Source organism: Globicephala melas, chromosome 12 (assembly GCF_963455315.2).
Source record: "Globicephala melas chromosome 12, mGloMel1.2, whole genome shotgun sequence".
NCBI classification, from domain to species: Eukaryota; Metazoa; Chordata; class Mammalia; order Artiodactyla; family Delphinidae; genus Globicephala; species Globicephala melas.
In genome coordinates, this window is record NC_083325.1 from 38684349 (window position 1) to 38708578 (window position 24230).

At 36.3% G+C, this 24230-nt stretch overlaps 1 protein-coding gene across 9 annotated transcripts in view; it reads right to left on the reverse strand.

Annotated features, from left to right (window-relative positions):
• The window catches only part of SANBR (SANT and BTB domain regulator of CSR), a 71759-nt gene extending 47945 nt beyond the window's left edge, over nucleotides 1-23814 (reverse strand). For 4 of the 9 annotated variants that reach the window (XR_009566167.1, XR_009566169.1, XM_030877321.2 and 1 more), the window contains exons 1-8: nucleotides 23680-23814; nucleotides 18825-18983; nucleotides 11556-11742; nucleotides 10640-10733; nucleotides 8151-8389; nucleotides 5165-5223; nucleotides 3560-3720; nucleotides 383-469 (exon numbers count right to left, since the gene is read on the reverse strand). Coding sequence is in view for 7 of the 9 variants with exons in the window: in XM_030877321.2 (XP_030733181.1) it covers nucleotides 383-469; nucleotides 3560-3720; nucleotides 5165-5223; nucleotides 8151-8389; nucleotides 10640-10733; nucleotides 11556-11742; nucleotides 18825-18974 (977 nt within the window). In the remaining 2 variants the exon portion in view is untranslated. Of the gene's footprint in view, nucleotides 1-382; nucleotides 470-3559; nucleotides 3721-5164; nucleotides 5224-8150; nucleotides 8390-10639; nucleotides 10734-11555; nucleotides 11743-18824; nucleotides 18984-21507; nucleotides 21639-23679 lie in introns of those variants that run through there. The other 5 variants (XM_060309384.1, XM_060309385.2, XM_060309386.1 and 2 more) reach the window with 5 other exon arrangements.
• Between the last annotated feature and the right edge of the window lie 416 nt (nucleotides 23815-24230).

Here is a 24230-nt window from a genome sequence, read left to right on the forward strand (position 1 = left end):
TTTGGGACTTCCCTGGTGGTCCAGTGGGTAAGACTTCACGCTCCCAATGCAGGGGACCCAGGTTCGATCCCTGGTCAGAGAACTAGATCCCGCATGCATGCCACAACTAAGAGTTCACATGCCGCAACTGAAGAAGTCTGCATGCCACAACTAAAGGATCCCTCATGCTGCAACTAAAGATCCTGTGTGCCACAACTAAGACTGGGTGCAGCCAAAATAAATAAATAAATATTTAAAAAGTAAAAATTGTATTAAAATTTTAAAAATTAAAAAACAACAAAAAAAAGATACAAAAACATCCAAGAAGAAAATTTCAAATGTAGTAAAATTAAAGAATTTAGCTGCATTATATAGCATACCAAAGAAAAACATATCACTGTACCTGTATAATGTTGCTGCATTATTCTGAGAATCTGGATTCAAGTATTCTGGATCAAACAGTCTCTCAATCTTCTTACAAAAAAGTTTACTATTAAGAACAAATGACCAACAAATTAATTTTTTATATCTACTTTATTAAAGTTACTTGATAGTGATGAAAATAAACACTGACCTATCTGCACATGTAGAAAATAAGACTAATAAATCCTTAGAGAGCCCTTCCTTGGGAATTTATAATAAATATTTAGTGTTCTAAGTAAATAAACCTACTAATGAGAACTGCCTGATCAAGAATCCATTTTCACAAGAAAAATGAGACAGATGGATATCTACCCCTCTTTCAGTCCTTTGTTAAGGAATATTCAAGACCGAGGATTTTGGAAATTTAACAATCCTGGGTCTATCAATAATTTGGTATGTGCTCTTTGGCAACTTAACATCTTTGAACCTTACTTTCTCCCTCTATGAAATGGGGCTAGTAATTTCAAATGCATAAGATTTTATGAGGGTTAAATGAGATAGTCTTTTAAAGAGTGCCAGACAGTATTAAACATTCAATAAATGTTAATACTTTATTACTATGCATAATATAATAATGTTCTGCATGAACTTTAAGTCTTCTAAGTATGTCATTAATTCCAAGTGTACACCCTGACTGTCTCCATTTTCTCTCAAGTAATGACTGCTATTAAAGGCCAATCTGGATTTAGGATCCTGATTCCATTTTCAAGTACTTAGCTCTTGGATAATTCCCCTGTGTCTCATTCCCCTTAAGGACTAAACTCTTAGATAATTCCCTGCACTATCAATTTCTCCCACTATAAGGAATCATCCTGATCAGCATATATAAATATAATCTAGTATCTCCCTTCTTAAAAAAAAAATCATTTCTTGAGCCTACCTATCTATAATAGCTACTGCTGAATTTTTCTGCAATCATTCAGAGCAAAACATCTGGAAAAAAGTTGTTTAAATCCAACTGGCCACATTTCTGTTCTCATCTTACCCTACAGGGTAGCAGCATTCCACACATTTGACCACTTAATCACTTCCTCCTTTTTGAAACCCTCTTTCCTTTTGCCTTCCCTTTGACCCCCTAGCTCCTCCTTCTCAGGCTCCTCACTGGCTCCTCCCTTGTTGAACCTCCAAATGTTGGACAGTCTTTATCAATACTCTCTTGCTAACAATTAGAAAATAAAATAAATAAAAACAGCTTTTACAATAGCACCAAAAAATTCAAATGCCTAGGAATAAATTTAGTTAAAAAAGGAAAAGTATCTCTCACTAAAAACTAAAAAACATTGCTAAAATAAGTGGAGGGTTATACCGTGTTCATGAACTGAAAGACTCCATATTATTAAGATGTCTCTTTCCAAATCTACAGGTTGAGTATTAACCCTCAAATCTGCAGGGTTGTGTGTGTGTATGAGAGGGAAAGAAGAGAAAATGGGCAGGCTGATTATAAAATTCATATGGAAATGCAAAGTATACAAAATGACCAAGACAGGGCTTCCCTGGTGGTGCAGTGGATGAGAGTCCGCCTGCTGATGCGGGGGACACGGGTTCGTGCCCTGGTCTGGGAAGATCCCACATCCCGCGGAGCGGCTAGGCCCCTGAGCCATGGCCGCTGAGCCTGTGCGTCCAGAGCCTGTGCTCCGCAAGGGGAGAGGCCACAACAGTGACAAGTCCGTGTACCGCAAAAAAAAAAAAAAAAAAAATGAGCAAGACATCAATCTTGAAGGAAGGCAAAGCTGGAGAATTCAGATTACTAGATACCAAAAAACATTAGAAACCTACTGTACTTAAGACAGTGTGCTACTGATAAAAGTACAGACAAAGAAATGAACAGAACAAAATGGAGAATTCAGAAAGAGACCTCACACGTATAGTCTCCTGATTTACAGTAAAGGTGCCACTGCAATTCAGGGGACAGCATATGGTATTGCTAGGAAATCTCATTCACTTCCATGGTTTCAAACCTCACCTACTCTTATATTTCTATTTTAAGCCCTGACCTCTGACCTAAACTTCAGACTTACATATCCAACTATCTCCTTGCCATCCTACCTGTGTGTCCAAGAAGTATATTAAATATATTAAATAATCTTAACAAGACCCCAACCCATCTCCTGATTCCCCTCACCCCAGTCATTGCCCTCTCTATTAATGAAACTAGCACACTTAGTTGCTCAACCTTAAAACCTAGTAATTATCCTGAAATACTTTCTCTCTTCCCACATTATTCCATTTGAAAATCTGTCAAATCTTTCTATTAACATATTCTGAATCCATCTACTTCCTTCAAGCTCCCCTGCCTCCACTCTAGTCCAAAGCCTTTCATCTCTCACTAGACTGCTGCACTAGACTTCTAACAGGTCTTGCTTCTTATATTCTTATAGTCTATTCTCCACACAGAATAGACCGAGCTCTTAAAAACAAATCAGATCATGCTGCTCCTCTGCTCCCATTCCACCTAGAATAAAGTATACACTCCTTGCTATGACTTAAACAGCCCCTAAGTGCTGCTGACCTCACCTCATATCACTCTTCCCCTTTATACTAAGGCCTGTCTTAATAATTTTTAACATAATTCACCACCACAATCTGCTTATATGTGTCTTATTCAGAGTAACCAATTTAATTACTAATTTTTACCTGAGCCACTGGCTCAGGATATATTTTACTTCATTTAAAATAAAATGGAGGGCTTCCCTGGTGGCGCAGTGGTTGAGAGTCCACCTGCCGATGCAGGGGACGTGGGTTCGTGCCCCGGTCCGGGAAGATCCCACATGCCGTGGAGCGGCTAGGCCCGTGAGCCATGGCTGCTGAGCCTGCGCGTCCGGAGCCTGTGCTCCACAACGGGAGAGGCCACAACAGTGAGAGGCCCGCATACCGCAAAAAAAAAAAAAAAAGAATAAAATGGAAATAGATTTCTAAATATATTCTAAATATAGAATTTTTACTAAAATGAAATAGAAATAATACATTTCTTCTAATAGGAACATTACTTTTAAAATTAAATTTAGGGACTTCCCTGGTGATCCAATGTTAAGACTCTGTGCTTCCATTGCAGGGGGTGCAGGTTCGATCCATGGTCAGGAGACTAAGACCCACATGCCGTGCGGTGCCACCAAAAGTTATAAAAAATAAATAAATTAAATTAAAATTTAAAAATTACCTCCTAAACTTATCTTTCTTGTCCTTTAAATCATCAATTTCACTGTGTGTGAACAGATCAGCTATACGTGTAAGAAGATTTGCATTAATACAATTCATGTTGCATGGGGTAGCTACTATGGCATTCATATTTTTGTGGCAATACTGAATACATTGTTCAACCTAAACAAAAAACACAATAGAAAATGAATATTGAAGACAGTAGCACAAAGGATAATGTCATATCAATACTTTTCAAAGATAAGATTCATTAAAAGCCTAATCCATGTATTGCTACACAATAACTTAGTTCTGCCTATTTGGGTTAATCTACACTGTTCCAAAGTGGTCTAGCAGGTCAAATTTGTACAAACATAGCTAGAAAAATAATTTTCACACTTCTTAGAATATTTCAAATGATAATGTAATGAACATCTTTCATGACTGTGGCAGATATAAATTTTAGTCCACAAACTCAAGGGTACAAGATATGTGACTTCCTATAACTAAACTTAGTGATAGTTTTAAGCCTCCGTTTCTCTGAGTGGCAGAAACACAGTTTCAGTCACTTCAGGGTTTTCTCAGTTGTGTTGTGCTTGCTCTCTGACTTTCTTCACCTTTCTTCACTGTGAGGTGTATTTATTTACTTTTTGAGGTAGATTTGGGTTTTGGGGAAAAACAGCAATGGTTAATTATGCATTCTTCTAAATATTTTGCTATGGCATAAAAATCATCCTTTAGGGCTTAGATTTCAAAAATCAAAACTCAGAGACTCTTTTAGTCTCTGTTTTTTTTCTATAACCCTCCCCTGAAGCAATAAATATCAACAACTGAAAGGAGAGGGACTAAGGAGTACAAAGAATACAGGGAACTAATAAAACTTCAAACAAATAAACTTCACATCTGTTAACACAGCAAAGGAGTATTTTGCTCTGCTTAGTTTTACCAGAGGTTAAAAGCAAATATTCATTTAAATGTTAATTTAAACCACAAAAAACATATAAAAAACATTTGAACAATAAAGAAATTTATTAAATAAAAGGAAAAAGAAGAAAAACAAATATACTTAATGTTACAGCTTGATATGTATGTGTATATATTATGCTTTTATGTTTTATCAACTATTCTTAAACAACAAACATGAGCATGTGGTTTACACATACAAAATTACATTTTTTAGTAGTTGGGTATTTGTTCTTAATTCGCTGAACTATAAATGAAAGACACAAATAAGTAAAACATGCTTAAACCAATTACTTTAATAGTAAAACAAATGTATTCCAATTAATTTTCATTTAATTTGGTTTCAGAGCAAAATCCCTTTTGGGGTAAAATTAATTCTGTTTAGTTTCACCTAATGCAACAGCTAACTCCTCCCTTGAGGATAAATTGTTTGTTTTATAGGCATCATATACTAACGATACATAGTAGCCTTAACAATAGCCTTCCCAATAGAACAAAGTACCTCCAAACACCAGCAGTTTATTCTAATGAATCACACTCTTGAATTAACAACTACTTCAGGAAGATGTCTTAGAATTTTCTAGATACTTGAAGGAAACGTCAAGTTATATGTTAAATCAAGTATGGGTGAATAGAAGAGCTTGAATCTCTTATTAATACTTACTAATGAATCCATTTTCAAAAATTCTGAAGAAATAAGAATTGAAATGACATTTCCTGGCTCTAAAAAAAAAAAGAGAAAAATTAAATTCTCCTTTGGATTTGTACTTCAATCTCCTTAGAACAGGCCCTTCTCACCTTAAAAGAGGATGTTACTTTAATAAGAACAATTTAATAAAATCTTACTATGGCTTATATACATGAAAGAAAGAAAATGCAATGTTAAAACTTACAGTATAGAGAAAATGCATAGTAAATTTGCCTTGGAATTAGACTGATATCAAGTAAAAAGACTCCAGCTAAAGATATGATATATGCAAACTCCTCCTTAACTAAACCAGGGAAAAAGATAATTAAAGTTGTGAATATAGCTCATCACACAAAAATGACAGTGAAGCTACTTCAAATGTGGTTCAAATGATTGTTATGAACAAATACTTAATTTAAAAGATTCTGAAAGATAATATAAAATTTACTATTGCAGAAATGCAAAATTACTTCCTAAAGGCAGACTTCGGAGGCACAACCAAGGAAAGGGGGATGCCGGCTGATGCTATCTATCATTTTAGTAAAACATCTTCAGTCATCTCCCATGAGGTATATTTTTAAGAAAAAGAAAAAAACTGTGATTTTTACCATTATAGTACTAAGACAATCCTCCTAAATAAAGGACTATGCAGGCAATGATTAAAATAAGTAATCCCAATCTTTCCTTAAGTAACAATTCTAGATTAAAGGTTCTCAAAGAGAAATGGTAAAGGGAGGAAGGAGACGGTGAAAAAGTTCCTCAGGAAAATATAATATAACCCATTCCAATTAAGACACAAGGTCTGGATTATCAGCAATTTAATTAAAAATTTTGGTAGTTTTCCTAGTAGAATAAAGATTGCTTTTATAAAAGCTTACATTTGTAGCCACTGATTTAATGTCCAAGATTACAGAGACACCAGTTTTGCACCACTTTTTTAACCTGTACTATGTTCTTAAACATACTAGATCAAACAGTAATTTTTTTCTCTCTACGTATTTTGATTTTTATTTCACACATACATATCTGCATGGTCTGGAATCTCTGGGCTCTGACTGGTTGAAAATTTTGAGTTAGCAATTTTGTAATTTTAAGGACCATTAGAAACCTTTTTTATTAATTTGGTCACAAAAATGTATTAAATTATGAACTTCCTCAGAAGACTTCTTATATACTGTCAGTATAGGTTTATTTACTAATAAGAGTCTAGAAATATTTTGCTACTACTGTAAATTGCAATTCTCGTGCACAGAAAGACTTCATTAAACCACCAGTGTGATTTCCTATACAAGTCAATGCCCCAAAAAGATTACTTAGTAATTAGTCTTCTGATCCTCTAAAACACTGGTTCTCAAACTTTTGCTCTCAAGACCCCTTTAAAAAAATCTTAAAAACTGAAATTCCTGGAGAGCTTTTGTTTATGTGGGTTATATCTATCAGAATTTACCATATTGGAAATTAAAACAGAAATTTAAAAAAATATTCATTTAAAAATAATGAACTAATTACATATTAACATATTTTATGAAAAATAACTATATTTTCCAATAGAAACAAAAAATAGGTGAAAATAACACTGTTTGACATTTTTTTATAAATCTCTTCAATGTATGACTTAAGGGAAGACAGCTAGATTCTCTTGTATGTTTCCACATTGAATTTGTGAGTAGTCTTTCTTAAAGGTTAGTTGCAATGGGAATTGAAATCATATCAATGAACTTTTCCTATTCTGCTATCTCAAATCCACTGATTTATCTTGTACTTTGAGTGGACCTTCAACCCATGCATGATTTTTTTTAACATCATGCATTGGTCATTAGGAAGATATTGGTTCACTGAGTTATGCAAATCTTCCAAATGTTGAAATATTTCATTGCACAATACACACACACACACACAAAATCTCACCAGTCTCATCAGAAACATCTTTAAATATTGAGGAACTGTCAAGCACATGCAAGCAGATACAAGTTTTCCAATACTCTAAGTCTCACTTGAAAGCTTGAATTTTATCATTGGCAACAAATATTGTTAGTTGTTTCCCTTTAATTGACTGGCTCATTGAATTCATTTTCAAGAAAATATTTGTCTGGGGAGTTCCCTGGTGGCCTACTGGTTAGGATTCTGGGCTTTCACTGTCGTGGCCTGGGTTCAATCCCTGGTCAGGGAACTGAGATCCTGCAAGCTGCATGGTGTGGCCAAAAAAAAAGGGAGAGAGAGAAAGAAAATATCTGCCAAATGCCTAAGTCTGAATAACCATAACTTGTCAGCCATTCTTCCAAGTAAAAATGGTTTCGTAAAAAAGCAGCTAGTTTGCAACTCAAGCAACTGTACAAATAAATGCTTTTCCTTCAGACAGCCATCATACTTTGGTGTGCAGCAGGAATGCACTTCCTGTGTCATTACACAGAATATCAAAACGATGTATACTCAAGAGTCAAGAGTTAATAAGATTAGTAATTTTTACTGCCTCACCAAGGATATTCTTAAGTGAAAATATTTTTTTTCTTTTTTCCTATGAGCACATGGTGTTGAAGAACACAGTGACCACTAAGACAGTGTGATGCTCCTTCCTTGATGTGTGCTAAAGCTCCAACAGTTTTATCCTCCATTACTTCTGCACCATCTGAACAAATGTCAACAGAGAGAAAGACAAGCAACATACTGGCATTATTAAGCAGATTCTCTTGACCTTGTGGATCCTCTAAAAGGATCTTTAGGACTCCAGTGGTCGGTCACTGTATCATACAGTGAAAATAGCTGATCTAGAGACCTGTCCATTGCCATAAATTCACTACAATTGGCTTACAAAGGGTGAGGTATCAGTTTCCTAAAAGGTGATTACTAATCTGAGCATAAATACTAATGTCTGAACAATTTTCCACATTTCATGTTTGGCCTGAAGCAACTTCCAGCTGACACAAAAATTGCACTACAAAATAAGCAATAGATTGTCTTTTACCTAAAGTGGGCATCTCACAATCTTTATTCTCCTTAGTGTTCCTTTTAACATATTTTATCAACCAGTTGAAAATGTGAACGTCACAATGAACTGAAATGTCCACCTCTTCCCAGCGCTGGGCGTCCACAGATAAATATTCAGCAAAGTACTTCATTTCTGATATCAAAAGATCTCGTGGGCAAATAAAATCTTCTTTCAAGTTTTTTGCTTCATCACATACATGGATCACCATGTTTGGCCTTCATAAAAAATGTTACACAGAAATGAAATTATTAGAATTTTAGAAGAGGAGCCAATAATATTGACATTTATTGGAAGTATGAGAACAAGATATTTTTCAAGGTTTTAACCACACATCAGTTTTACAGGGTTTGACATTCAGAAGTTTTCATAAGTGTCTTGCTAACCTGATCTGTATCTGAAAATTGACTAATTTTAGTTAAGCTATTGATTTAATAAAACAAAAATATTTTTACCACAGAACTTATAATTTAAAGGGTTTTAAATTTATTTTCAAATTATAAGTTAATTATAATGTTTTTAAAAATACCAATTCACAAAGAAAAATTAAATTATACATTCTAATTCTTGTGAGGAACATAAAACAGCACTTTTACATGGTAATGGGTATGGGATGGAGATATAGATTAAATACTAAAATTTTCTTACTATTAATAAATAGGAAAAACAGTTAAAATTATTCATTGAAGTATCAAAAAATTAGCATAGCTACTTTATTATTTTTAACAGCAAGAAAGCTTGTTTCTAGGCATTCAATAAATATAAATTAGTAAATGTGGTTAAAAATTCTTAAGACTACAACATGCTTATTTACATATTTAAAAAACAATTTAAGAATAAGTTTAGATGATGCATCAGAAAGATTGCTTCAAAAATTCTATACTCCTTGAATTTATATGCCCTTGAAAATTACATCACCACAAAAAGAAACACTAGGTGATCCATAACTGCCTTCATGTCATTACAAAAGGAAGAGATTAGATAGGAAGTGACAGACTACCCTATAATATGAATTTAATGTGTGTTTAATTGAACTTCAAAAAATTTTAATACAGAGAAATTACATTTGAAACAAAACTGGCTACAGAAAAAGGATTAATAATCAATGCTCTGTCAAAGTCAAAGGAATTTATGTAACTTTGCAAGTTGTTCTTTCAAAGAAATTGTGGTCAAAATATAAACAGGTAATGGCTGGTATAATGACGTATGAAATTTCTGTGGCTTTTTGGGGCACAACATAAAATTAGATAATCCTAATTAATTTATCAGATAAATTTTTGTGCGATACCCAAAACCTATCAGTTAAAAATCTATGTGAGGGGGGCTTCCCTGCAGTCCAGTGGTTAAGACTCTGTGCTTCCAATGCAGGGGGCGTGGGTTCAATCCCTGGTCAGGGAACTAAGCCACGTGGTACGGCCGAAAAAAAAATCTATGTGAATAAACTAAAATTCACTAAACTATAAAAGGGTGAATTTTTTTATTGTGGTAAATACACATAACATAAAATTTGCCTTTTTTTTTTTCTTTCGGTATGCGGGCCTCCCACCGATGCGGCTCCCCCCGCCGCGGAGCACAGGCTCCGGACGCGCAGGCCCAGCGACCACAGCCCACGGGCCCATCCGCTCCGCGGCATGCGGGACCCTCCCGGACCAGGGCACGAACCTGCGTCCCCCGCATCGGCAGGTGGACTCCCAATCACTGTGCCACCAGGGAAGCCCCAAAATTTGCCAGTTTTAAATGTACAGTTAACTGGCAGTAAGTGCACTCATATTGATGTGCAATTATCACCACCATCCATCTCCAGAACTTTTCAAAAGGATAAATGTTATAGTATGTGAATTGTATATCAATAAAGCTGTTATAAAAAACTATCAGAACAGAAAATATACAAAGGAGCTTTTAGAGATGATGAAAATGTTCTTTATCTTCATTGGTTATATGGCTAAAACTCATCAAAGTGAATACTTAAATATGTGCAGTTTATTGTATGTAAAATACACAAAACAATACAAAATTATCAAAACTTGCATTATATTGAAAGATGTATTTTAATTTTTAAATATTTCTACAATGAATAATTATATTCAAATAGTTCTAAAACACACATCCAGTTTCTTTAATAAAGTTGGAGAACTAATGGCAGAGACTTTTCTTTGGGTTTTAAAATTCACTTTTCAAAATTTTATGTTAATAGATGTTATTTCTAATACTTACAAGATGAAAATGAATTTTTAAAGTGGAAAACTGTTGTCCAATTTATAAGTTATATGAATAAGCCATACGTTTACCTATCAGGCAACTGTTTATAGTTCAACACATCAACTACCCTCATTTCAATTATTTCAGCAATTGCATAATGTGAAATTCCTAAATTATGGTAACTGATATATAAAATTAGCAATCATATTTTTATAATTTAAAGTTGATATTCATATTAAAGCTTATCTAGCAAAGAACCAGCCTCCTACCCTTCAGATTCTTCAGTCTTTTCTCCACCATTATGAGTAGTACAATTTTCACTTTCTGAAGAACAATTCCTTGTGGAAGCTATACTATGTCTTCCTTAAATACAGAAACAAACACATACAAAAACAAAGGGGGGAGGTTAGCATTTCTAACTGAGAATGGGTTTTTACTTATTGAATGGTTATACTATAAATTCATGGTTCCCAAGAGTACTTAAAGATGGTACTTTGTCAGGTGCCTTAATATTTCTAAAGGTATATGGAAAAAAACAGTACGAAAAAAGGATCACAAATTGCTAACATTACACTGAAGATTTAAAAAATACTAACATGGTGTGTAGGGATGGGGTCAAATTTTCAAAAGCCTACAATATAGTTTTCTCTTCCTGAAGCAAATTTTTATATCAATACTCTGCTGCTGCTGAAATTAAAATAATTCACTACACTGAAGATTTCTAAAACCAGTTATTATTTCCAATGAAGTTGTGGAAAACATCACTTCTACACTGCTGCTATGTCATCTGAAGCTATTGCTGACTCCAATAGAGGGGAGCTGTAGCAAAGATAACATGAGAGGCAAGCAAGATTCTCCCAGTAAAAAAAGAAAAATTAAGTAAAAGGTACAGGTCAAATCCCTTTAAAATTTACAACATAACATAAATAGGCTAATGGACTAGAGTAGTAAATTTTGATAAAGTAAAAAGCTTTTTTTGGTAATAGTGTTTGACCTGTATGTTAACATCTACACTTTTTTTTTTAAATACAGCAAAGACAAATTTCTAAAGCTCAGGAAAATACTAATAGATTTTTCTATTAATGTTTCTATTAGCCTTTAAATAAAGAAAAGTTGATGGGAATGCATAATATTTTGTAGAATTGTCATAAGGACAAGCACTGCATTTTGTTTTTAAAACCTTACCTGTTTTAGAAACTGCATCCTGACCAACTGAAGTCTCCTGAAATTCTCTTTGTGTGCCAAGAAGCGAGGATTTGATATACGTGGCTAAAGTTTCAACAGGACTCTCTCCAGCAGCCATGAGGGGACTACAGTGGTTGTCCACAGGTGAGCTTCCACTGTTCTTCAGTTCATCAAACCTCTTTGCACACTGTAATGACATAAAGGAAGGAAATGCATGTCTGGGGGGTTTTAAATCATTTTTTATAAGTGAATATTAATCTCTTGGGTAACATCTAGAAAATTAGCGCACATTTCAATACATGAAAGCCTCTGACTTACTTTTTTTTTTAAATTCAGGGTGGTTCTTAAAAAAATATGCTTTAACTCAAAGGCATAATGTACTTATGCTTTTGTAGAAAAATGAAGAATGCGTTTATCAACCATATTTCCCCACGGTCTACGTCTATCATCAGTTGATAATTTTAATAATTTAGTTAAAAACTTGGCTTTTATTTTCACACTGAATTTCCACCAGGAACAAGACCAAATTCTAACCTTCAAAGAAAAAAAAAACCAAAAAGTATCTGATTTGTGACACTAGATCTTCTTTATTAAAATAATGAGTCTTTGTTCTTACTAACAGTGAGGTTCACCATGCACAAAATACTGTAGTAACACTTCACGGCCACATATTTGGGCAGTTTGTTCTAGAACAGTGTTTTCCCTTAACCCATTGTTAGTCACGGAATCAATTTAGAAAAGCCCAGATTAGCAACTAAAAAAAAAGAAATAAAATACAATAGATTAGAAAATATCAAGAGTGCATTAAGCATAATAAGGCTAAGTAGTCCTTCACGAAAATGTCATTTCTAAGTGTGTACTACGTCACAACATAAAATGCCTTCCTTAATGTGGGTCTTGGTCAAACAACACTTCTATAGCATTCATGTTTAAATCTCCAACAGTAGCAACGTGGGTGGCAAATTGCATAGCAGACCAAGTAATCTAGGAGGTGCAAAAGGAGAAAAATATATATCACGTATACACATATATGTTAAGTGAATAATGCATTGGGTATGTCATCATTCATTTATTACACAAAAATTTATCAAGTACTCACTAGATATTAAGCACCGTTTTCAGAAAAGATTGTCTACTAATAGTACTATAGTACTATTACTACAAAGAAATCCCTATTCAAGGCTTAGTCCTTTGAAAATGCATTTAAAAGACACGTAAGTGTAGGACTTCCCTGGCGGTCCAGTGGTTAAGACTCCATGCTTCCACTGCAGGAGGCATGGGTTTGATCCCTGGTCAGGGAACTAAGATCCCACATGCTCCATGGTGCAGCCAAAAGAATAAACAAAAACAAAACAAAAGGTACATAAGTTTAGACTAAAATATTATACTCAGTATGTATGCCCACCTCTTTAAGCAAAGTCTTAAAATTAAATAAAAATAATTAATATGATAAATGAGAAACAGAAAATATTTTTGTATGAGGACTGAAAAAAGCAGTGATGAAGGCCTGGCAAAGAAAAAAAATGCTGTAATGATTAGAAGAATGTACAGGTTCACAGGTACATCTATAGGATAAAGAATATAAGTGATTTAACTGAATCCATTTTTCCTACAAAATGAGTTTATTTTTTGTAACAGTGAAAGTGGTTAGGTAGGCTTTTTTTTTAATATAAATTTATTTTATTTATTTTTTATTTTTGGCTGCATTGGGTCTTTGTTGCTGCCAGCGGGCTTTTCTCTAGTTGCAGCAAGCAGGGGCTACTCTTCATTGCAGCGCGCAGGCTTCTCATTGCGGTGGCTTCTCTCATTGCAGAGCGCAGGCTCTAGGTGTGCAGGCTCAGAAGTTGTGGCGCACGGGCTTAGTTGCTCCGCGGCACGTGGGATCTTCCGAGACCAGGGCTCAAACCCATGTCCCTTGCATTGACAGGCGGATTCTTAACCACTGTGCCACCAGGGAAGCCCTAGGTAGGCTTTTAAACTGTAGATTCTTCTGATACCTTTTAGGTAATGCTTATAGCTATATTGGAAACTGAATGTAGGTTTATTTTATTTAACAAAGCTTACAACAATTTCTAATACTTATGAAATAATAAAATTATGAAACCTGAATATTTGAAATGAACACATGATTGCTTAAACAAAAAGCAAGTGAACTGTGAATAATTTAAAGTACATTGTTAAATCTTCTTTTGTGTTTAAGCAAAAATTACATGATATCTATATGCAAAAGAAAGGTTGGACCCCCTACCTCACACCATATAAGAAAATTAGCTCAAAAGAGATCAAAAACTAAGTATAAGAGCTAAAACTATAAAATTATTAGAAGGCAATATAGGTAAAAATCTTCATGACCTTGGTTAGGTGATAGTTTCTTAAACACTAAAAACACAAGCAATGAAGAAAAATTAGATATACTAGGCTTCAATAAAATTTAAAACTTTGTACTTCAAAGGACACCATCAGGGAAATGAAAAGACAGTCCACAAAATAGGAGAAAATATTTGCCAATCACATATCTGACAAGGGACTTGTATCTAGAATACATAAAGAACTCTTACCACTCAATGATAAAAAGACAACACAATTGAAAAATGGGCAAAGGATATGAATAGACATTTCTCCAAAGAAGCTCTATAAATGGCCTATAAGCACATTAAAAGATGGTCAACATCATTAGCCATTAGGAAAATGCAAATCAAAATCATAATGAGTTAACACTTCACACACACTAGGATGGCCATAATAAAAAAGACATAATAAAAGTGTTGGCAAGGATGTGGAGAAATTGGAACCCTCATACATTGCTGGTGAAAATGTAAAATGGTATAGTCACTTTGGAAAAATTAGATACATTATTTTAGCTAAGGTAAATGCTTATCTAGAAAATTTTAATTCATCCTTTCTCCACTTCCAAAATACCAACAGGTCAACTTCAAAATGAAAAAAAAAAAATCCGGAGATTTAGAGAACATTCAAGAAACTTTAAAAATATATAATTTGGGGGACTTCCCTGGTGGTCCAGTGGTAAAGAATCCGCCTTCCAATGCAGGGGACACGGGTTTGATCCCTGGTCAGGGAACTAAGATCTCACATGCCATGGGGCAACTAAGCTTGCACGTCACAACTACTGAGCTCGCGCACCTCAACTAGAGAGCCTGCATGCCACAAAACACAGAGCCTACGCACCCTGGAGTCTGCGTGTCACAACTAGAGAAGGGAAAACCCACACGCCGCAACGAAAAGATCCCATATGCCTCAACAAAGACCCTGCGTGCCGCAACTAAGACCTGACACAGCCAAAAATAAATTAAATAAATAATAAATAAACCTTAAAAAATATATATATATATAGTTTCTTTTTGTCCACCAGATAGTAAAACAATATTGAAAATAAGTCAGTACGGAACAGTCAATAGGATTAGATAGAGAGATCAATGGATTAGAATGGTAAGTCGAGAAATAGATCTGAAGGTAAAATTTCAAACCAGTAATAAAGAATGGACTATTCAATAAATGTTGAGACAACTAACTAGTCATTAGGAAAAAAGTTAAAACTAAAAAAATTCCAGGGACTTCCCTGGTTGCACAGTGGTTAAGAATCTGTCTGCCAAATGCAGGGGACACAGGTTCGAGCCCTGGTCTGGAAAGATCCCACACGTCGCAGAGCAACTAAGCCCGTGCGCCACAACTACTGAGCCTGCGCTCTAAAGCCTGTGCACCACAACTACTGAGCCTGCACTCTAGAGCCCATGTGCCACAACTACTGAAGCCCGCGTGCCTAGAGCCCATGCTCCGCAACAGGAGAAGCCACGGCAATGAGAAGCCCGCACACCGCAACAAAGAGTAGCACCCACTAGCCACTAGAGAAAGCCAGCGCGCAGCAATGAAGACCCAATGCAGCCAAAAAAATAATTAAAAAAAAAAAATTCCAAGTGGAGTCAACATTTAAATGTAAAATAAAAAGTAGTCAGCAAAATGTAGGTGATTTTATATTATTCACAGTCTTTAGGTTGAGAAGGTTTCTAAACATGACAAAAAAGGAGAACATCAAAGTAAAAGATTCACAGATTTTTAACATAAACTTTTAAACATGTGTATACAAGAGACTATCATTAATAACTTATAGGCTGAAAAAAAAACTGAGAAAAATAAGCTAGATTAAGGGTTTATATATTCAATACATAGAAAACTGTTATTAAACTAGTAAAACAACAAATTTACAAATACTAAAAGGATATGGAACAATAAAATATAAAACATTCATCCTTTAGGATTTAAAGAAAGGGAAATGAAAACTGTGATGAGATAACATTAAAATCATATAAATATTTATTTACATATAAATAAGAATTTTGAAAAGACACACAGAGAAATAACACTTGATATATAAAGTGCAAGGATCAGGCACTCGGCTATTTTGACTGGAGTACAACATGGATGACCCTTCCAGTGGACAATATGTAACAAAAGCCTTAAAAATGCACATGCCCTCTAATGAAGCAATTCTGCTTCTGAGATTATCCCCTAAGAAAAGAATAGGATATTTGTTACAGTAGTCAAAAGTTGGAAACAATAGCTTAAATATCCAATAAAAGGTTCAATAGATTATGATTTAGCTCAAATAACAGTATACTGTCATCAAATGTAGAACTCTAGCAACTGACACATAAAGATGTTTACAATATGCTAAGTGAAAAACAAAGCAGCAAAGTAGTACATTTGTTACATGTCCACTTTTAAGAATTCATATATGAATAGAAAAGAATCTGGAAGGATATATACAAGGTTTCAACAGCTTACTTTAGGTAGGGTCATATTTATAATTCTGATTTTTCACTTGTTTCCTTGTGTGTGTGTGTGTTATGTTTGTGTGTGTATTCTTTGAGGATATGTCTTGTTTAGTAATAAGAAATTAATTAAAAATTAACATTGCTGGGCTTCCCTGGTGGCGCAGCGGTTGAAAGTCCGCCTGCCAATGCAGGGGACACGGGTTTGTGCCCCGGTCCGGGAAGATCCCACATGCCGCGGAGCGGCTAGGCCCGTGAGCCATGGCCACTGAGCCTGTGCGTCTGGAGCCTGTGCTCCGCAACGGGAGAGGCCACAACAGTGAGAGGCCCACGTACCGCGAAAAAAAAAAAAATTAACATTACTTAAAAACAGTCTGATTCACATTTAGTTGCATTTTAGTTAAAAAAATAATTTCTTGGGAATTCCCTGGTGGTCCAGTGGTTAGGGGTCCGTGCTTCCACTACAGGGGGCACGGGTTTGATCCCTGGTCAGGGAACTGCAAGCCACACAGTGCAGCCAAAAAAAAACAAAGTTCTCAACTGAGTGAATTTGAATATACAGTGGATATTAGATGATAAGATGGAGTTATTGTTAATTTTCTTAGGTTTGATCATGGTACTGTAGTTATGCAATAATATCCTTATGTTAAGATGTATGCTACAGTCTATGAAGTATTGTGATGTCTGAAACTTACTTCTAAGTGTCAAAAAAAAAAGTTACATAAAGAGATCAAGCAAACACCTAGAATTGCTGACTCCAAATAAAGGATATAGGGATGCTATACTATTCTGTTAACTTTTCTGTACGTTTGAAAATATTCACAATAAAAAGTTGGAAAAATAGTCAAATTCACAGGTTTGCCTTGTTTTAAAACCTAACACGTAAAATTCCAAAAGATGAAAAAGTATAGATTAGGGAATGATAACATACACTTAATAATAAATTCCCTCATCATTTCACAAAGACCTATAACATAACCGAGGGCAAGTAATCCCTGTGGGTACTGGTTTTCTCAGCTGTAAAAGAAGAGGGTAGAATTTGGTTCATTCACTGATCCTACAGGTATTTATTGAGTGTGTATTATGGGCCAGGCAGTGGTGCATATGCTTAAAACCTACTGGGTAAAATCACTAATGTCCTTTCTACTTCTAGAAATCTGAGAATGACTCATCCACTTTAGGGTTCCTTTTAACAGCAAAAAATTCTGAGGTCAGTGTTTCTCCAACTACGGTGCATAGATGAATTACCAGAAACCTAAGAGTTCCCTAGAAGAGTTTTTAGATTGTGAGTTTTGATTCTGAGGATAACATTAATAAAATCATCCAGGTCATTAGGATGACAGAATATTTCCGTGCCTATTCGCTTTTCTGTTGTAAATTAATTGTAAATTAAGTTGGTACCAAGAAATATTTTAATTGTCCACGGCTAATTTTATTTTTCTATTATTTATTTATGGCTGCTTTGGGGTCTTTATTGCTGTATGCGGGCTTTCTCTAGTTGCAGTGAGCAGGGGCTACTTTTCGTTGCGGTGTGCGGGCTTCTCACTGCGGTGGCTTCTCTTGTTGTGGAGCACGGGTTCTAGGTGCGAGGGCTCAGTAGCTGTGGCGCACGGGCTTAGTTGCTCCGCGGCATGTGGGATCTTCCCGGATCAGGGCTCGAACCCGTGTCCCCTGAATCGGCAGGCAGATTCTCAACCACCGCACTACCAGGGAAGCCCCCACAGCTAATTTTAATAAAGGACAATGTGGAGAAGAAACCTGGTATAGAGAAGAGATGTGTTAGTGCCAAGGGAAGGCAAGTAATGTCCTGGCACAACACACAGCTTCATGGTAGAGGGTTAAAGAGAGAAAAGTGGGGAAAGAGTAAAGGCTTTGAAGGGCACATGGCAGTACAGGCTAAATGCAAAAAAATTTGTGCCACAAGAGGCTACACAAATATTTGCATTATAATCAGCAATTTAATTTCAGCAAAACACTATTACTTATCACATTAAGTAAGCTTATTAGTTTGAATTGTGTTGGTTTGAGTTTTCACTTGTCTATAAAATGTAAATTTGGTTTATGATCGTATAGGTGTGTTTATACCCAGTATTGTTAGTGCACATTTAATTTCCACTATAATAATTTAAGTCATCATTGGCAGTTTTCAAGGTTTTTTTCCTTTAAAAAGTCTGTACATTACTCAAGTTTGAAAAGCATAGCATTAGCAATTTAATAAAACTGGATTTACAAAAATGTTATCTACCCATTCAGTTGTAAACATTTAAGGTTGAATTTAAACATACCAGGTGGATTAATATATCATATAATTTACATAGATTATATTTAGCCAAATTGCATCGTATGTATGCATATTCAGTATTTATATGTGCATATGAATATGTAAAACTCAAATATTTCTTCTTAGTATAACAGTTATTCCTTTAAATTGATCACTTTTTCTGATCTCTTTTCAGTAGATACCTGGAAAACTGTTACTTACCTCTTTGGGTGTTAATCCAGGCACAAGCCTTGCCACTGATTCCCAGTTGATGGTCTGGTGGATTCCAATTAATGGGTAAAGGATCATGTCCAACACCATTTGGTTGTTATTGTTTAGGAAATTGTTGTTTTCTGAATATCCATGACTCATCTTTTGGAACTAGAGACAGAGAAGACAAATAGATTTATTTGCATCTGAAATCCAAATGTTTTCAGAACATTATAAATCAGTTATAATTCATTCCTAAGAATTATCTCCTAAGAATTATCTACTACTACATAAAGGAAAGATAAAACTGACCTAAAATCAAAACAGAATATATAGCTCAAATCTCTTCAAATATAACAGCATTTGAATATTATGGATGGGTGGATAGATAGAAGGATGGACAGATGGGTAAATATGTGATTAAAAAAGTATGATAAAATGTTAAGGGCAGAATATAAGTGACGGGTATACAAGTGTTCACTATAAAATTCTTTTGATTTTGCTGTATGTTTAAAATTTTTCATAATAATATGTTGAGAGAAAAAGTTGAATACAATATATCTTCCTTAAAAAAAATCCTTATGTATGCCTGATCTGTATTTTGATTAGCAGTTCATGGATGGTAGAACTAAACTGTGGAAAAAAAAAAGCTAGTTAAAAAGAATGATAATTTCATTGCAGTCCTAAGCCATATTTCCTTTATTTCTCTGTGAGTGAATGTCCATGCTATAAACAATGGAGGCTGAGTATACTTAATTTTGACTGATGTAATCAAACGAAACTTAGAATTAAGTTAATCTGACATTTTAGGGTAAGCATAATCATTGTTACTACGCATGTGATTATGAGTTATATATGGTGGGGAGAGTATATCAACAAATGTAATTAGCATTGTTTTTATATGTTTGAAACATTTTTTGGAAAGTCCTTATTCCTTATCTTCAGAAGCAATGTGACAACTGGCCTGATAAGGTTTAACCCTTACACACATCCAAACAAACACCCTGACTCTCATATATAAAAAGCCAAGGCACCTCCACACACATACACACATGCACTCACACCTGCAGAGTGGAGGCTTCGCCTGCTTCTTCATCTGGCTCCCCACCCTCTCTCCTACCATCACACATCCTCTGGTTCAATCCAGGAGACCTTGAATCAAGTGACTAAGGGTGTGTCCAAAATCTTCAGGCAACAGGATGACCAAGAAAAAAGTCTCTAGAAGGCTTTCCAAATGGATGTCGCTCAATAAACATTTAGTGAGTCCCAACTATAAGCCAAGCATTGGGGGTACCATAATAAATATGGCATGGTCCCTGTCCTCAAGGAGTTTACTAGTAGAGAATTGAGGATACAAACAGACAAACATCATTTTAATATCACTTGCTGACAGCCAAAGCAGAGGGGAGCCATCAGGGGCAGAGGAGGGACACATAATAGCTGTTGGTATTGTGGAGGAGGGTAAGGCCGCAGTACCAAAGAGAAAAAGAAGCTACCTCCTTCAACCTTAGAGAATTTTAAGAACTTATTTACTGAATATTTACTAGGAGCCTGGAGCTGGGCTAAGCCTTTTATGTAAGTTATTTCAATTCTCACCACAACCCTATAAGATAGATGCTTTCCCCAATTTTACAAGATGAAGAAACACATTCAGAAAAGTTAAATAATTTGTACAAGGCCACAGAACTAGTAAGAGGGAGATCAAAGACTCAAATCCAGGTAAAACTGACTCTCAAATCCATGCTCTTTCCATTATATTCTAGAAGGAGAGTATAGGGAAGACAGCAGTTGGGAATGATGGCTTAGGGTAGAGAGAGAGTCTAAACATTTTGAAGTTAGTTATGATTCAATGAAACAATTTTGAAAGCTGTTTGTGAGGCAAGGGAGGGAGAAGGCTGTGGTATCGAAGAGAAAAAGAAGCTACTCTCTTCAAATTTAGAAAATTTTGAGAATTTATGTCGATTATATCTCAATAAAGCTGAAATTTAAAAAAAAAAAGAATTTTAACATTTACTGAGGCCTCACCATGTGCCAGGCATTATATATGAAGTCAGAACATAAATTTACAGATGAAAATAATGACAAAGATTTACAGCTAGTCATATCTATGACTTAACTGATGTTGAATCTGGGTTGAGAATATAATCTCCAAATATAAGCTGTTCCTATGGAAAAATATTATCTATTTTAAGACAAGAAGTATAAAGCAAAGATCCACTGAGAAACCAGTATAGTGGAAAAAGCAATGAACATAGGAGTCTGAAGCTCTGGTTTGAGTTTTAACTCCACACAAGTTAGTCAAGGCAAGTCATTTGAAATTCTGCAATAAAAAATAAGTGCTGGTAATACCTCTACTTGACATCATACAAATAATCAAAGGGATTATTTTTGTGAAGGCACTTTGAAGACAATAAAAGCACCTTACAAATGTGATGCAACATAAAATAACAGTATCTACCTCCTAGGATCCTGCTAAGGATTATGTGAGATGTTTAAATGTTGGAATGCAGAAGTTCTCAGTTAAGTGTTAACTATGATTAGTACTATGTAATTGTTTACATAAAATACTGATGTAGGACATCAGGTGGTAGACATCATAAAGTTATCCTACATGTTTCTGCATGAACATTAAAAAGAAACAAAGAAAAAACTAAGCACTCTAAAAATCACAGCTTCCTAGCAACCAGAGAGGTACCTTGTTGATGGGCCAGAATCGTGTTGGGTATGGACCCTGGAGCCAGACTACCCAAATTTTTGTCCTGGTTCTACCACTTAAGGTATTATCTGGTTCTGATTACGTACCTCTATGCCTCAGTTTCCTCATCTGTAAAACAAAGAAAAATAGTAGCTAGCCCACATACTTTTGAGGACATATGGACAGTACTACCTGGCACTTAGTACTACATGATGTTTGTAGTGGTAACGTTACCATTCCAAAAATCCTCAGATTAAACGGATTCAAAAAGATAAATGTGACAGATGAAAGGAGAGACAGCAACTTTCCAAGAAGTATGCTCTCAACAAAATGAGTAGAAAGTCAGATCTAGATTCTTATCTAGTTTACCATTTCCAGCAGTACAACCTATGATTTCAGTGGTCTCGGCTACAACATAAGGAAAATAATACCTACCTTTGAGGTTATTGTAAGGATTTGATAATATATATAACACACTACCTGGCATACAAAAGGTGCTCAATAAATAATTTATTATTGCTATTATTATTTTCCTATTTTGGCCATTATTGGCATAAAAATTGCCAAAAATTAGTTTAATAATGTAAAACAATGCCTTGAGACCAGTTGAAAATAGATTTTACAGAACTTCACTGTTCTCTACTTGTGTGCCTAGCACATCATCACTTTTCATACCACGCAATTTGAGAAGTATGTTAGAGCATGGGGTATTTTATTACAATTTGTTTGGGTCTCAATAAAAATTAGTCTGAAACAGAATTCAGGGAAAGGACGTGGGTGCTGTTTTTTTACTTCGCTTCGAAAAAGATTCATTTAAAATTTCTAAAATATTTATTGTGGCCTACAACGTGCAGGCACCTGTTAGCTAATCAAAAATACTGTTCATATAAAATAATTAAAACTTGTATGTGTATTTCCAATATAATACTACTCATTTATAATATATACGTTTAAGAATAATTTAAATCATCTAAATATGAAAAAAAAATTTTCTGTTAACATTTTCTTTACACAACTGAATCATACCAAGCAAGGGAAAACTACCCAGTATTAATTCCAGTTAAACGAATGTTCAAGAAAGCATCCCTTAAAGTCAGAATGTAAGTATGAAAGGTATAGCATTGATGGATAATCCTTAATAAATTCTCTGAGTAGCTGTCACAGTGCCTCCCATTCCGGTAAAGAAGTATAGACTTATTGAAAACTGCCAATAAGAAAAAGTCTGAAGCTCAAACTATACACTATTACTAGATCTACGCCCATTCATGATAAAACATGAAAAAGATGTTAAAGTTTAATGTGAAACGTGTTATTTACAAAAAATAAAAATTCTATTTGTTTAATACTCTACACTTTTAAAGAACACATCTCATGTCGTCTCCCCCATTCCCACAATCGTAGTTTATTTAAATGTATTAATAAAACCAATGTAATTAAGACCAGAGGTCCACGACGGGCATCTGTATTTTCGTTTTCTTTTTTCAAACAGAAAAAGGGTCTTGTAGACAGAGACTTCTTCCCCTGGGCAGAGGAAGGTGGGAAGCGACGGCGGCCAACAGGGCAGGTCAAAGGCCTCTGGCATAACAGAGGGTGGGGGATAACAGAGTTATTCCGCACTAGGGTAGAAGCCTTGTGCCCAGGCTTTCTGACCACGAATGAGAACGGAAGCAGCTGGCTTTCATCGTGAAGGGGAAAATAAAATCACAGCTGAAACCTAGGAAGAATAGATCAAAGCCCTGCAAACCGTCGGCCCAGAGGCTCGCTGCGCAGCACGTCCTTGGGGCAGCCCAGACCTTCGCGGTCTCCCCGCCTCCCCCGGAGGGGCAGAAGCTCCGAGAGCTGAGCGGGTGAGGGGCGGACAAAGGCGCGGGGCGGACAGCTTAGGCGACGGAGGGGAAGATGCGGGGCAGGGACCCAGGGCGAGGCCGGGAGGCAGACGCCGGGGGTCCCTCAGCTGGTTCGCAGGCTGGACGGGCTTCGGGTACCTGGAGTAGTCACGACTGGCGGGCTGCGGGTTGCGCGTGGGGGCGTTCGGAGGCACTTTGGGCAAGCTGGACCCCGGCCGCCAGGGGAGGAGGCCGCAGAAGGAACCCGCTAGCTGCCAGCGGTACCGCCTCTCGCCACACTTCCCGCCCCCAACCGGCACGCGAGCCCCCTCGGCGTCTCGCTCACCTCTACGCCGGGGCGGCCCTCGCTGTGCCTCCGTCACCTGCAGAGGCCGGTACCGCCCGCGCCATGAACCGGCCGCAGCGCCCTCACAAGCCACCCCCGCCCGCTAGCAGGAGACTGCAGGGTACCAGCTCCGCGGGGCGGGGAGCGCGGGGATCAAAGCCGCTAGCCAATCGTAGGCCAGCGCCTCTGCGGCGCAGCCAATGAACGACAAGCCCCTGCCGGGAGGGAGGGAGCCAAGGAGCTGCGGCGGCGACTGGTCGCTGCGCCTAGCCTTTGCCTTCCTCCTCCCCGGCCCCACCTCGCATTCACTCTAGTCGCAGTGCAGCGTGCCACCCTACCAGCGTCTTGTCTCTTAGCAACCAGAGGCCCCGAGCCAGAACTTACATGATCAACTCTGAGTCCAGAAGAAAGGGGAACGTAGGGGAGATAGAAGAACTCAGATAAAAATTGGGTGAAATTGTTGGAGTCTTTGGTATACCTGATTAGGTAGAATGGGAAAATTGCATGATCTGAGCGACATCAAAAGAATCTAGGGTGAAGCACTGTCTTCA